The 13,249-nt window shown below is 45.8% G+C and overlaps 1 protein-coding gene across 2 annotated transcripts in view; it reads left to right on the plus strand.

Annotated features, from left to right (window-relative positions):
- tmem117 (transmembrane protein 117) overlaps positions 1-13,249 on the plus strand; it is a 336,326-nt gene that overhangs the window by 259,461 nt on the left and 63,616 nt on the right. For both annotated transcript variants that reach the window (XM_086009384.1, XM_086009385.1), the window contains one exon: positions 5,666-5,763. In XM_086009384.1, the coding sequence (XP_085865510.1) occupies positions 5,666-5,763 (98 nt within the window). The remainder of the gene's footprint in view (positions 1-5,665; positions 5,764-13,249) is intronic.

Below are 13,249 nucleotides of genomic sequence, written 5' to 3' on the forward strand. Positions count from 1 at the left end.
TTCTTTGGATGTGATTAGGTTTTGCATTTATGGAAGGCACGTTTGCAGTCTTCGTTCCATTTCCAAATTACTCCTGTTTGTAGCAGTTCATTAAGAGGGTGTAGAAGAGTTGATAAGTTCGGTAAAAATTTATGATAGTAATTTATTAATCCCAGGAACGACCTTAATTGTGAAACATTTTCAGGTGCTGGGGCTTTTATGACCGCTTCAATTTTTTCAGGTGACTTATGCAACCCTTCCTTATTTATTATGTGGCCACAATATGATATTTGATTTCGGAAAAATTCGCACTTGGGGCAATTTGCTCGTAGGCCCCGTTCTCTCAGCCTAGTGAGCACCTGCTCCAAATTGGCAAGGTGCTCGTTGTCGTTTTCTCCTGTTACAAGGATGTCGTCTAGGTAGCATTGAGTCCCCGGAATCCCTTGGAGGACTTGCTCCATAGCTCTTTGCCAGATAGCTGGAGCGGATGCTACTCCGAAAACCAGTCGATTGTACTGGTACAGACCTTTGTGTGTATTCATCGTGAGATTTTTTAGAGGCTTCTTCAACCTCCATCTGTAGATATGCCTGTGCCAAGTCAATTTTGGTGAAACGTTTCCTTCCGGATAGTGAGGCGAAAATATCTTCTATCCTCGGAAGAGGATACTGTACCGTGTGAAGGACCGGGTTTACAGTCACCTTGAAGTCTCCACAGATGCGAATTTTTCTCTGTTCTTCAGATTTATCATTCTTCAATGCTTTCTTCATGACTGGGACGATGGGTGTTGCCCACTCGCTCCAATCTATTTTAGATAATACGCCTGCCTTTTCCAAATTCTCCAGCTCTGCCTCGACTGCTGGACGAATTGCGTATGGCACCGGTCTTGCCTTAAAAAACTTGGGAATTGCTGCATCTTCCACTTTTATTGAGGCGGTGATGCCTTTCAAGGTTCCTAGTTTCTCTTGAAACACTTCCTTGGCGTTGGCCAAGATGTCTTTTAATCGTTCAGGTATGACGTCATCGTTATTTTTTTCCTTACTGGTCACCGTCAGTGCCTGAATGGAGTGCCAGTCTAAACGTATTTTTCTGATCCATTCACGTCCCAACAGCGGTGGACCACCATCTGTAGAACGTATAAATACAACTTCTGTATTTCCTTGCCATTGTATACAACAGGCACCCTTATTTTTCCTTTGGGGTATACTTTCGGCCCCGTATATGTTTTCAAGATAATGGATGTGTCTTTTAAAGGTATATGTGGAAATAGCCGCTCGTAATCCCGTCGATTTATGACGGTCAGAGCTGATCCTGTATCTAGCTCCATTTTAACTGGGGACCCTGCTATTGTGAGGGTAACCCAAATGGTCTGGTAATCTTCTTTGGCAATTACATTATGTAATTTGAGAGAGCTTAGTCTCTTGTTCCCGGAGTCGCTATCGCTCTTCTGGTCTTCGGAGCTACTGTCCGTCATCATTTGTACCTTTCTGTGCTTTTCCTTATTGATTCTTTTCCTGTTAGTGGATTTTTTGTTTCCAGCTCGGCACACACGTGGAATGTGTCCCATCTTTCCGCATTGCCTGCATGCTTTGTCCTTGAACCAGCAGTCCCTCTGGTCATGGGTGGATCTGCCGCAGCGATAACATTTCTCGAAACCCCGTGTCATTTCATGGGTGCCGAAGTCCTGTGGCCTTTGCTGTATCCCTGCAGCTCCTATTGCACTGAAAGCCTTGTCCAGTGTTAAATTTTTCTCAGAAAATAGCCTTTTTTGTGTTTCTACACTTAGGGGATCGCAGACGAATTTGTCTCGCAGAGAATCTGCCAGTCCTGCCTCGAATTGGCAGTGTAGGGTAGCAACAATCTCCTTAAAATTCTTGTCCATCGGTTCGGCTGGAGTGATTAAGTTTCGTAACAGCTTGTATGTCTTTGCGCCCATTAGATCCAGAAGTACTGAAGCTTTTTTCTCATCTATTCCATTTGCGGTGCAATATACCTCCACTCTTTCCACATATGTGGTCCAATCCTCTATCTCGTTATCAAAAACATCAATATTGCCAGAATTAGGCATCTTAGAAAAGATATGGCGCTTCCCGCGCTTTTCTTTCTTTTCTGTAGAAAAGATATGGTGCTTCCAGCGCTTTCCCGCCACTGCTGCCGATGACAACGCTGTTTCCCGCGGTTTCCGTTCTTTTTTTATTTATTTACAGTTGGAGACTCGTTCCCGCCGGACTCTCTCTGTAGGTCTGAACGCCGACCTGCTTGCAGCCGCGGCCGTCTCCCGAGTGCTCCCTCCCCGTCTGTTACTGCTTGCCTCCACTTTTGCTGCTTGGCCCAGCTGTAGAGCCAGCCGCTGGAGCCCCAGCCTGACGCCCAGGAAGGATTAATGTAGTACCTGCCACCAGCTTGGCCAGCTGGTGAAACAACAGCTTCTTTCACTTCTTGATTCTTCTGGACGCCAGAGGAATCGATGTCCTTGAGGTGCTGCCGAATTGTAGGTAAGTCCGTTTCCACTTCGTCGCCACTGTAGTGTCCGTGTGTTGATAGAGACACTGAAGACAGGAGTTGGTTCATAGGTGTTTACTAAGCAAAGTCTGGAGGGGTACTAACGGATATACACAATATACAGGCTTATATAGCCCGAGTGGTCATTACCGGCATTACAGCACACCTGGGGTTCTTAAAGGCACATACACTACAGGCTTGCTCTGACCAGGTATACCTTCGCCCGCCATAAGTCTGGACTCTCTGAAAGTCTTGAGGCGCTGGGGCCTGGTATGGGGCAGAAAGAGGGTCCACCCTCACTCAAGGTTATCTTGGAGAGTTCGCCAGGTCAGGTCCTGTTCATTCTGGCCTACCCCTGCTAAAGTTACAGTGGGAGTATGCCAGAACAGCTGTGGTATGTTGGGGCCATAAAGTCTGGACTCTGATTTTCCTTCTCCCTGGCAGAAAATGACCTTCTCTCCCCGAGTCAACCCAGCTGAGATAGGGAACTCATAGTATGGGGAATGTGTGACCTACACTCTGCACTGTAGCACACTCTTGCACCAGTGTCCCATTAGATTGCCTCAACTTTTATTGGTATTGACATATTTGCCTATTAAGAAGAATGAGAAGGGTTCAGCCCACAAAGAAAGTAAATACCATATGGAATGCTACAGCATCACAAAAAATCACTGTTTTTGTATAATTATCTACCATGTATAACAATAATATCGGCCGCGATTTCGCCAGCCGTGGTGAGTCTGGTGCGGCTGGAGTCGGCAGTGGTCTCAAACTCCGCACCCGTTTTCATCCCTCCTCCTCCTCCTCCAAGTGATTTTGTCCTGATTGGGCTTGTTAAGCCCGTCCTGCTAGGTTCCCGGCCAATTAAAAGGAAGCGGGTCTCCCAGTTTCCTTAAAGGGGCCATGTCCACATTAATTTTGAGAGTTGTACTGTCAGTGTTCTAAAGCATTGAGGTGCTGCAGACACTGACAAGCACTGCACAAAGGTGCATGGCTGCACCCAGGCTCACGCCTGACTCCCTCCATATGCTTATGGAGGAAGTCACAGCACACAGGGAGGTTCTCTTCCCTTCCAATGGGCAGAAGACACCTCCCCAGGAGATCTATGCAGCCTGGTTGCACATTGCACAGGAGGGCACAAGCAGGGATGTCATCAGGAGGACCAGGCTGCAGTGGCACAAGCCTTTCAATGATCTCAGTAGATCAAGAAATGTTAGTACAAAGCCACACTCAACCTCATCCTGCTGTGCCACTCATCACATCTCCATCACTCTGCCTTCCCTACCCTACTCCTGCACATCCTTACTCACACTAACTTACCTTGCACCTCCACCCATCCCTTTCTGTCTACATTATCACATCCCCAGCTCACAAGCCACCCCTCACACTCACCCTCATCCTAGTCCAATCATACCAACTAACAACACACAAGGGTAGGCACTTGGGTGTTTTAGCCAATGTTCATGTGACGTTTCTGGTAATGTGCTGTCAAACATTGAAATCTTTATTTTGAACACTTTGCGTTCTTGGACAGATTTGTGTGCAAGTTTGGAAGTGGCTTAGTGAGTTGCAGTGAATGGTGAGACATAACATCCCCCCGGAACCCCCCCACAATGGTGATGAGTGTGAAAGGAATGGCTTGGGCATTGTAGGGATGCTTTATGGTGCTGGTGTGGGGTGGTGCCAACCTGGTGCATCATGGTGAAGTGAAGCAAATCAGGACATGGTGAAGCCATCGCTGGCATCCTGGGCAGCAATGTCACGGGTGATGCTGTGGAAGGAGTTCAACGAAGATTCACCAGGCTGATACCTGGGATGGCAGGAATGACGTATGAGGAGAGATTGGGTCGATTGGACTTGTACTCGCTGGAGTTTAGAAGAATGAGAGGTGATCTCATTGAAACTTATAAAATTCTGACAGGACTGGACAGACTAGATGCAGGAAGGATGTTCCCGATGGTCGGGGAGTCCAGAACCAGGGGACACAGTCTAAGGATAAAGGGTAGGCCATTTAAGACAGAAATGAGGAGGAATTTCTTCACCCAGAGAGTGGTGAACCTGTGGAACTCTCTACCACAGAAGGCGGTGGAGACCAGTTCATTAAATATATTCAAGAAGGAGTTGGATATATTTCTTAAGGCTAAAGGGATCAAGGGGTATGGGGAGAAAGCAGGGACCGGGTACTGAATTTGGATGATCAGCCATGATCGCATTGAATGGCGGAGCAGGCTCGAGGGGCCGAATGGCCTACTCCTGCTCCTATCTTCTATGTTTCTATGATGATGCCCTGTGTCCAGTGCAGCATTAGTTGATTGCGGAGAAGGTTGGTGTGGATGTTGGTGCTGCTGGTGTGCCCGGTGATGCTGGTGCTGGGATTCTGAGGACCAAGGTGAGATTTTTTCAAGGGCACCGATGCTGATGGAATAGATGGCAGGTGCGGTTGAGATGACAGAAGTAATCTGTCAATGTTGAGAGAGGTTGTTCCAAGGAGGTGACAGTGGATAGAGAGATTACTCCAAACACTCCAAAAGTGCATAAAGCTCAAAAGTGGGTTCCAGATCATTAATGTTCCAACTTCTGACATTGGAAAGTGACCAACTGTAAAATGGCAGGTTTTAAACCACTTTTGCAGCTGTCACCTATTGAAAGAAATGGAGAGTTGTCAGAACCCGACACACTTACCTGGCGTGATCCCCGAGCGACGGGAACCACGTGGAAAACTTGTCAAAATGCTTTGGACCTGGTAAAATGGTGATTAAATTGCTTTAAACACCCTCTTAACTAGCACAATTAAATGACCTGCTGCTTAGTGCCGTGTCTGCAAAGCGCAGGCAGAACCGGCACTAGGGAAACTCACGAGGAGGTGAGTTTAGAGCGGGATACTGCCCCGCTGTCAATCTTTTGGATTTTGACAGCGGACCCGCCACCAAACCCGCCCTCTGAGCGCCAGCAAGATTCAGCCCTCAGACTTTTAGTATAATCTCTGGTGCTCCTGCACGCCCCATCTCCCACAGGAGGAGCCATCTATTTACTTCATGAAGGCCACGTACTGAAGTGCCGACGTTTCTCAGCACAGTTAATTAATGTTTCTTGACCAAGGGAAAACAACAAGGTTAACGGGAAAAACAGAACAAATAATCCTCTGTGCAATGACATAACATTTGCTTCCATTTTGTTTCAATGAAGGTCACAGACATGATGCTTCAAGATGATTTGTATCCTGGTTGGGGAAAGACTGCTCGAGCCTTCTGGAGAAAGGGATATAACAGGATTGTCTTGTTCTGGTAAGGCTGAACTGCCATGTTCATCCAGACTGTCTTTATTTATAATCCCTGTACTTCAGATTCTCTGATACTGAGATTTGAGGCCTTTTAGTGTTACTGTGGTCTTGTGTTTGCACTTCTCGCAGTAGTTCCAATGTTAATGTGATTATAAATACAAACAGAACTTATATTAATTCGTTTTTTGCAATAATTCATTATCCCAAAATTGCAAGTACTAAATTATTGTACAGATATAGATTTCTCTCACACTTTATACTACAACAGAATTTGCTTTTGCAGAGGATTTACAGTCATGGGAACTTAGCTGACACATTGGTTTGCTGATTCTTATTGTAGTCCAGGAAGAAGAATTTGATCTTAATAACCATGAACTAAAATTAAAGTTTATGCTCAGCTGTATTTGATCTTGTAGAATTGATCTCAACCACATGGTTTTACATTGCAGTGAGTGCAATAGGTTCTGCTTGTAGGAATATCTGTAGAGATTTGTGTATCTCTGGTCTTTCAAATAATCAGGGTCAAGTGCAAACCAACACGGTGGGTTTATTGTGTTTATTCGGAGTTTAGGATGGAATATATCACATTAGTTATACAGCTAAAACATACGACCGTGACAAGCAGCTGGTACCAGACCCGATCAGACAGATGGCTGGCGTGCGCGAACAGCTCTTATTCCTCTCTTCCCGAACTGCCCAAGAATGTTAGACCGAAGTCAGCATCAAATCCATCCTTAGGAATCCTTACTTCACCGTCTGCACTAAGGGCTCTTTAGGTCTTCCTTTTATTCTCTTTTTCGGGGTGGGCCTGGGGTAGAATATGGACAGGACCATTTAACCTATAGAGGTTCCCCTTAAAACAAGGTACCCAATAGCATGTTGAGTTCTTTGTCTAAACTTACAGATGATGACCCTCCCTCAAGGGGTCCTCTTACAACCATTATACATGCTTTCTGTAATTGACCAATCATGGCCTTACAGCATGCTGAGGACTGTCTTCCCTTCATCTTATCCAGGCCTGTCCTCCCAAGGCTAGCGTCTCTCATATTCATTTTCCAGGAAAATAAAACTAATGCAGTTCCAGTAAAACATAACTTATACATTAACCCCTTACTTGCCTCGAACTCTAATACAATCATTTAAACACAGTATTATTCGCGTCACAGTTTAATTCGCATAACCATATATTTTTAGGTATCCCTAATTTCTAACAATCTGAACTTATAACTCTAAATGACAAGCAATAGAAGCCTCAGTGAGCACGAGAAATGAATAATTGGTTGGAGGCTGGAGATTGTTGGTCCATGCTGCATCCGTTTTGGGGTGGAGAATTAGAGTTGGGGGTGGGGGGGAACCAATTTCCGGATGTGAACTCTCATGCCTGGACACCCCCAGAAGTGCGCCCGCTGCCAAATTAGAGACCAGCAACTTCCAAGTGTCTAAGGTGCCTACGTGAAACATTAGGTTATTTGTATATGCTAACAGGATCCTGCACCTGTTTTAGGAATCCACTCCCGGATCCCACTCCCAAATTTGGCATAAACTGGGCAGATGGCACGTGCAGTACTCCACTCAGTTTTTACAGGTCTACAGCGGCCTAACCAGTCATCCCTAAAGAGACCACTGGAGGCTGCCTGGAGTGCTTCTCCTGGCTCCATAACAGTACTGCAGACCAGACCGGGAGGCAATTGACATCATTAAATGCATTGTTAAGAGGCAATTAAGTCTTATTTTAAGCTTACCTTTAGATTTTATGGGCTCGAATTTCCAAGCCCCGTAGAGGCGGGTTTGGTGGCGGGAGTGGTGGGAAAATTGTAGAATCGGGGGGCACAAACCCAACCCGCCTCTGTGCCAATGTCCCAGGAGGCGAGTATCTGACCTGTACTGGGAGCCGCCTCCCCGAGGCGGGAAGGGGATTAGTGCCAATTAACTGCCTGTTAACAGGTAGTTAACGGGCAGTTTTTTGCCTAATCCCTATTTTTAGCCCTGAAGTGTGGGCTTCCCGATGGCTCTGAACCACGCCAAGTTAGCAAGGCGGACTGTCGGTCTGAAGGGGTTGGAGGGGTCGAGATGTCCGTTGTGCAGGTGAGTATGGGTGCATGTGTGCAGAGGTAAGTGTAAAGTGTTTTAAAAGTTTTACTTACCTTTACTTTCTCCTGCAGGCTTCCTTCCTTCAGTTCTCTGGAGTCTCTCAGTTCACAGAGCTGTCAAACGCTGATTTTTTCAGCTGTCAAAAGCTCTTGACAGATTAAATGTCAATCACTGACGTCACCAGTAACCAGGTGTCCCTTAATTGGCCTGCTGAGCTCGCTGGGCGGGCTTAACAAGGTCAATCAAGGGAAAATAGCTTGGGTTGGCCACAAGTCGATGGAGGCGGGACTACAACCCAAAAAGTGGGAGTCCCGCCTCCATCACGTCCCCATTGACAAAATCCAGCCCATAGAATTCATATGGTGATTTTTTTTATGCTGATTATTTTTCAATCTCTTTCAAATGTACACACCTATAAAAAATAATACAATAGCTCTGCCCATTCATAATACAAAATATATGAGCATTAAACGATGGCAGAATTTCACTATTCTGGGTCTGGAGCATAGCTGTGACTTTTAGCTGGTGACCTGGCTTGTCCCTTTTGGTCATCTTTCTAGCCCCAACACCAGCAGCACCAGGCACACCAGCAGCACCAACATCCACACCAACCTTCTCCACAATCAACTGATGCCTCACAGGACAGAGGGCATCAGCACCCAACCACATTGCTGCCCGGGATGGCCTCACCATGGCCAGATTTACTTCCCTTGATGCTGCACACTCTGGCTGCCACATGATGCACCAGGTTGGCACCACCCCACACCCACACATAAAGCATCCCTACAATGCCCAAGCCATTCCTTTCACACTCATCACCATTGTAGGGGGTACTGTTATGTCTCACCATTCACTGCAATTCACTAAGCCACTTCCAAAGATGCACACAAATCTGTCCAAGAATGCAAAGTGTTGAAAATAAAGATTTCAATGTTTGACAGCACATTACCAGAAACTTCACATGAACATTGGCTAAACCACCCAAGTGCCTACCCTTGTGTGTAGTTAGTTGGTATGATTGCACTAGGATGAGGGTGAGTGTGAGGGGAGGCTAGTGAGATGGGGAAGTGATAATGTAGATAGAGAGGGATGGGTGGAGGTGCAAGGTACGTTGGTGTGAGTAAGAATGTGCAGGAGTAGGATAAGGAAGATGGGGATGTGATGAGAGGCACAGCAGGATGAGGTTGAGTGTGGCTTTGTACTAACGTTTCGTGATATACTGAGATAATTGAAACGTTTGCGGCACTGCACCCAGGTCTTCCTGACGACATCCATGCTTGTGCCCTCCTGTGCAATGTGCAACCAGGCTGTGTTGATTTCCTGGAGAGGTGTCTTCTGCCCATTGGAAGGGAAGAGAACCTCTCTGCGTGCTGTGACTCCCTCCATAAGCATATGGAGGGCGTCATGGGAGAGCCTGGGTGCAGTCGTGCACTTCTGTGCAGTGCTTGTCAGTGTTTGCAGTGCCTCAATGCTGTAGAACACTGACAGCACAAATGTCAAAGTAAATTTGGCCGTGGTCCCTTTAAGGAAACCGGCTGATGATGCGTCATCAAGTGAAGTCATCAGACCCGCTTCCTTTTTATTGGTCGGGAACCTCACTGGGCGGGCTTAACAAGCCCAATCATCATAAAATCACTTCAACAGAGCGGGATGGAGCAGGCAGCGGGCTGGGACCGCGCTACCGACCCCGGCCGCCCAGGACCTGCCTCAGTAGGCGAAATCGCGGCCACTGTCTCCAAGCATACCCTAGATCAAAAAATGCCTTATGACTCCTGTGGACAAATTGTGAAGCTTAGTGAATGAAATTTCAAGATAAAAGTGATAATGGGGTGCAGCATCGACACAGCCATCAATATAATGGATGAAGATGCCAGGAGAAAGTTCCGAGTAGGACTGGAACAAATAATAATGTTCCACCTATGCTACAAAAAGACATGCCTAGCTGAGGCCCATGCAGGTTCCCATAGCAACACTTTTTACCTGGTTGAAGTGAGTGGAATTAGAAGAAAAATTGCTCAAGTGAGAGCAAGTTCAGACAGCTGGAGGAGTGTGGTGGTGGATGGGACTGGTTGGGTTATTGCTCAAGGCAGATGTTCAAGAATATTTTTTGAAGTGTTTTGATTAAAAATATTCTGGACTATCCTGTACCAGTGCAGTAACTGTTGTGGTATAAAGGATTAGGAAAAGTTTGCGGAATGAGCTGTTTTGTTGGTGATGGTGCACTGTGCTTGAGGTTGCTTTATTTTCTAAGGTGTTACAGGGGCTACAATTAAATTGTGAGCTGATTGCATGAGTTGGGACAAAACATTTTATCATAATGTTTAATTGAAATCCTTTCTCTCTCTCAGTTAAGAACATACGAAACAGGAGCAAGAGTCGGCCAATCAGCCCCTCGAGCCTGCTCCGCCATTCAATAAGATCAATGCTGATCCAATCTTGGCCTCAACACCACTTTCCCGCTCTCTCCCCACACCCCTTGACTCCCTTGCAGTTCAAATGCCTGTCAATCTCCACCTTACAACCTCAAAAAACTCTAACAGATTCATCAAACATCATTTCCCTTTCATAAATGTGTGTTGACTCTGCCCAATCCTATTATTATTTTCTAAGTGACCTGTTACCATGTCCTTAATAATAGATTCTAGCATTTTCCCTACTACTGATGTCAGGCTAACTGGTTTGTAGTTCCCCATTTTCTCTCTTCCCTCCTTTCTTAAATAGTGGGGTTACATTTGCTACCTCCCAATCCACGGGAACCGTTCTAGAATCTATGGAATTTTGGAAAATGACAACTAATGCATCCACTATCTCTATAGCCAACTCTTTCAAAACCCTAGAATGTAGGCCATCAGGTCCTGGGAATTTAATGGCTTTCTGTCCCATTAATTTCTCCAGTACTACTTTTTTACTAATACTAATTTCTTTCAGTTCCTTGGTCATGTATCCTCTCTGAAATCTGGAGGTTATTGTGCAAAGTCTTCTGTAGACGGAATAATTCCCAACTGTTGATGACAAAAGGAGATACTCACTGGTGTGCAGAAGAAAAAAAACATATCAGGATGACAAAAAGCTTTGTGTTGAGTGACAGGATGATAGTTATTTGCACTTTCCTTTCCTGGATTAGTAATCCTTGTGATGGACCTCCTTGAAATAAATGAAGAGCAGCAGATTACATCCATTAAACATGCAATCTGAGCAGGATGAAAGAACTCTTCGTACTTCAGATCAGTATTATTATTCTTTATTTGGTGAAGATATACAGGGGAAGTATTTGAAAAGATATAGGAAAACTACAGTTCAAACAAGAAGTGCTAACTAAATCCTCTCAGCAAGTAAATTTGTGCTCTAATGTTTTAAAGTAAGTAGAAAGAACTTTCTTTCATATAGCACCTTTCACAACCTCCGGACATCCTAAAGTGCCTTATGACCAATAAAGTACTTTTGAAATGTATCACTGGCTGCCACATTACTGACATTACTGGCTGCCGCATTACCGACATTACAACAATTTGTGCACAGCAAGATCCTGCAAACAGCAATGAGATATATGACCAGGTAATCTGTTTTAGTCATGTCGGTTGAGAGCTAAGTATCATCCAGGACACTGGGAGAATTCCCCAACTCCTCTTCGCACAATGCCATGCGATCTTTTATGTGTTCCTGAGAGGGCAGACAAGGCCTCGGTTTAACATCTCATCTGAAAGACGGTACCTCCGACAGTGCTGCACTGGAGTGCCATCTTAGGTTATGTGCTCGGGTCTCTAGAGTAGAACTTGAACCCACAACCTTCTGACTCAGGTGAGAGTGCTATCACTGAGCCAAGGCTGATTACTTTCTTTTTCTTCTTTTGTATGGTTTTATGTTTCACAGTTTGGGCAATCACGTGGCAGATGGAGTATAATGTGGAGAAATGTGAAGTTATCCACTTTAGTAGGAAAAATAGAAAAGCAGAATATTTTTTAAATGGTGACTGATCGGGAAATGTTGGTATTCAGGGGCACCTGGGTGTCCTTGTAAACGAATCACTGAAAGTTAACATGCAGGCACAGCAAGCAAGTAGGAATCGCCCCCTTAATATCTGAATTTGTGTGTCAGCTGTGGCCCGGTGGGTAGCACCCTCGCCTCTGAGTCAGAAGGTTGTGGGTTCAAGTCCCATTCCAGATATCTAAAAATCTAGGCTGACTCTCCAGTGCAGTGCTGAGGGAGTGCTGCACTGTCGGAGGTGCCATCTTGCAGATGAGCCGTTGAACCGAGGCCCCGTCTGCCCTCTCAGGTGGATGTAAAAGATCCCATGGCACTATTTCGGAGAAGAGCAGGGGAGTTATCCCCAGTGTCCTGGCCAATATTTATCCCTCAATAAACATCACTAAATCAGATTATCTGGTCATTATCACATTGCTGTTTTATGGGAGCTTCCTGTGCACAAAATTGGCTGCTGCATTTCCTACATTACAACAGTGACTACACTTCAAAAAGTACTTCATTGGCTGTAAAGCGCTTTGGAATGTCCGGTGGTCGTGAAAGGTGCTATATAAATACAAGTCTTTCTTTCTTTTGAACAGAGGGGAGAAATAAAAAAAAACAGATACTTTAATCACAGAGGAAATGAATGTGTTTAGTGAACAGCAACCTGTTAAAAGAAAAGCAGGAGATTGTTCGATGATGTAAAAGGCCAGTTCAGTGAGGCAACAGTGTGAGATTAAAAAAAAAAAAGAACGTGAAAATAGCTCAGACCCAAGATGAAAGATGAGAAAATGGGGCAGATTGGAAAAGAATCAGAAAAAACCTGCAGATTAAGATCAAGAGAAAGCTCATCTTCCAGCATCATCCACCATGTCAGGATCCATTCGAATTATAGAGCCGGCAACACAGAATCAATCATCAGTTAAATTGAAACAATTACCAAAGTGTAATCAATGAGGCAGCAAGTGATAGATCACTAACAATTAACTACCTGACAGGGATTTTCATTGCTTCATACATAAAATGGGACCAAATAGGAACAGTTTAGGGTTTATTTTGTGGTCTAAGCATTGAAGTGCCGAGGTTGACTTTGCTGGATTTTGTGGGGCCCGCCCTTTTTACTGTTCGCTTTGCCGAGCTCCGAGTTTGTGGCTGCAGACAGGAGCTCGGCAAAGGGGTGTGTGGATGGGGGCGCGTGGGGGGGGGCGCGTGGGTGGGGGGGGGGCGCGGGGGGGTGGGGGCCTGGGGGATGGGGGCACGGGATGGGGGCGCGGGGGTGGGGTGGATGGGGGGCGCGAGCGTGGGGGGGATGGAGGCGCAGGGTAGATACGGGCATGGGGGCGCGGGGGTATGCGGGCATGGGGGCACGGGGGGATGGAGACGCGGGGTTTGGGGGGGATGCGGGGGTGGAGGGAATGATGGTTAAAGACATTTTG

This window comes from Somniosus microcephalus, chromosome 16 (assembly GCF_052327205.1).
Source record: "Somniosus microcephalus isolate GS21.2 chromosome 16, FLI_Smic_1.0, whole genome shotgun sequence".
In the NCBI taxonomy this organism is placed as follows: Eukaryota; Metazoa; Chordata; class Chondrichthyes; order Squaliformes; family Somniosidae; genus Somniosus; species Somniosus microcephalus.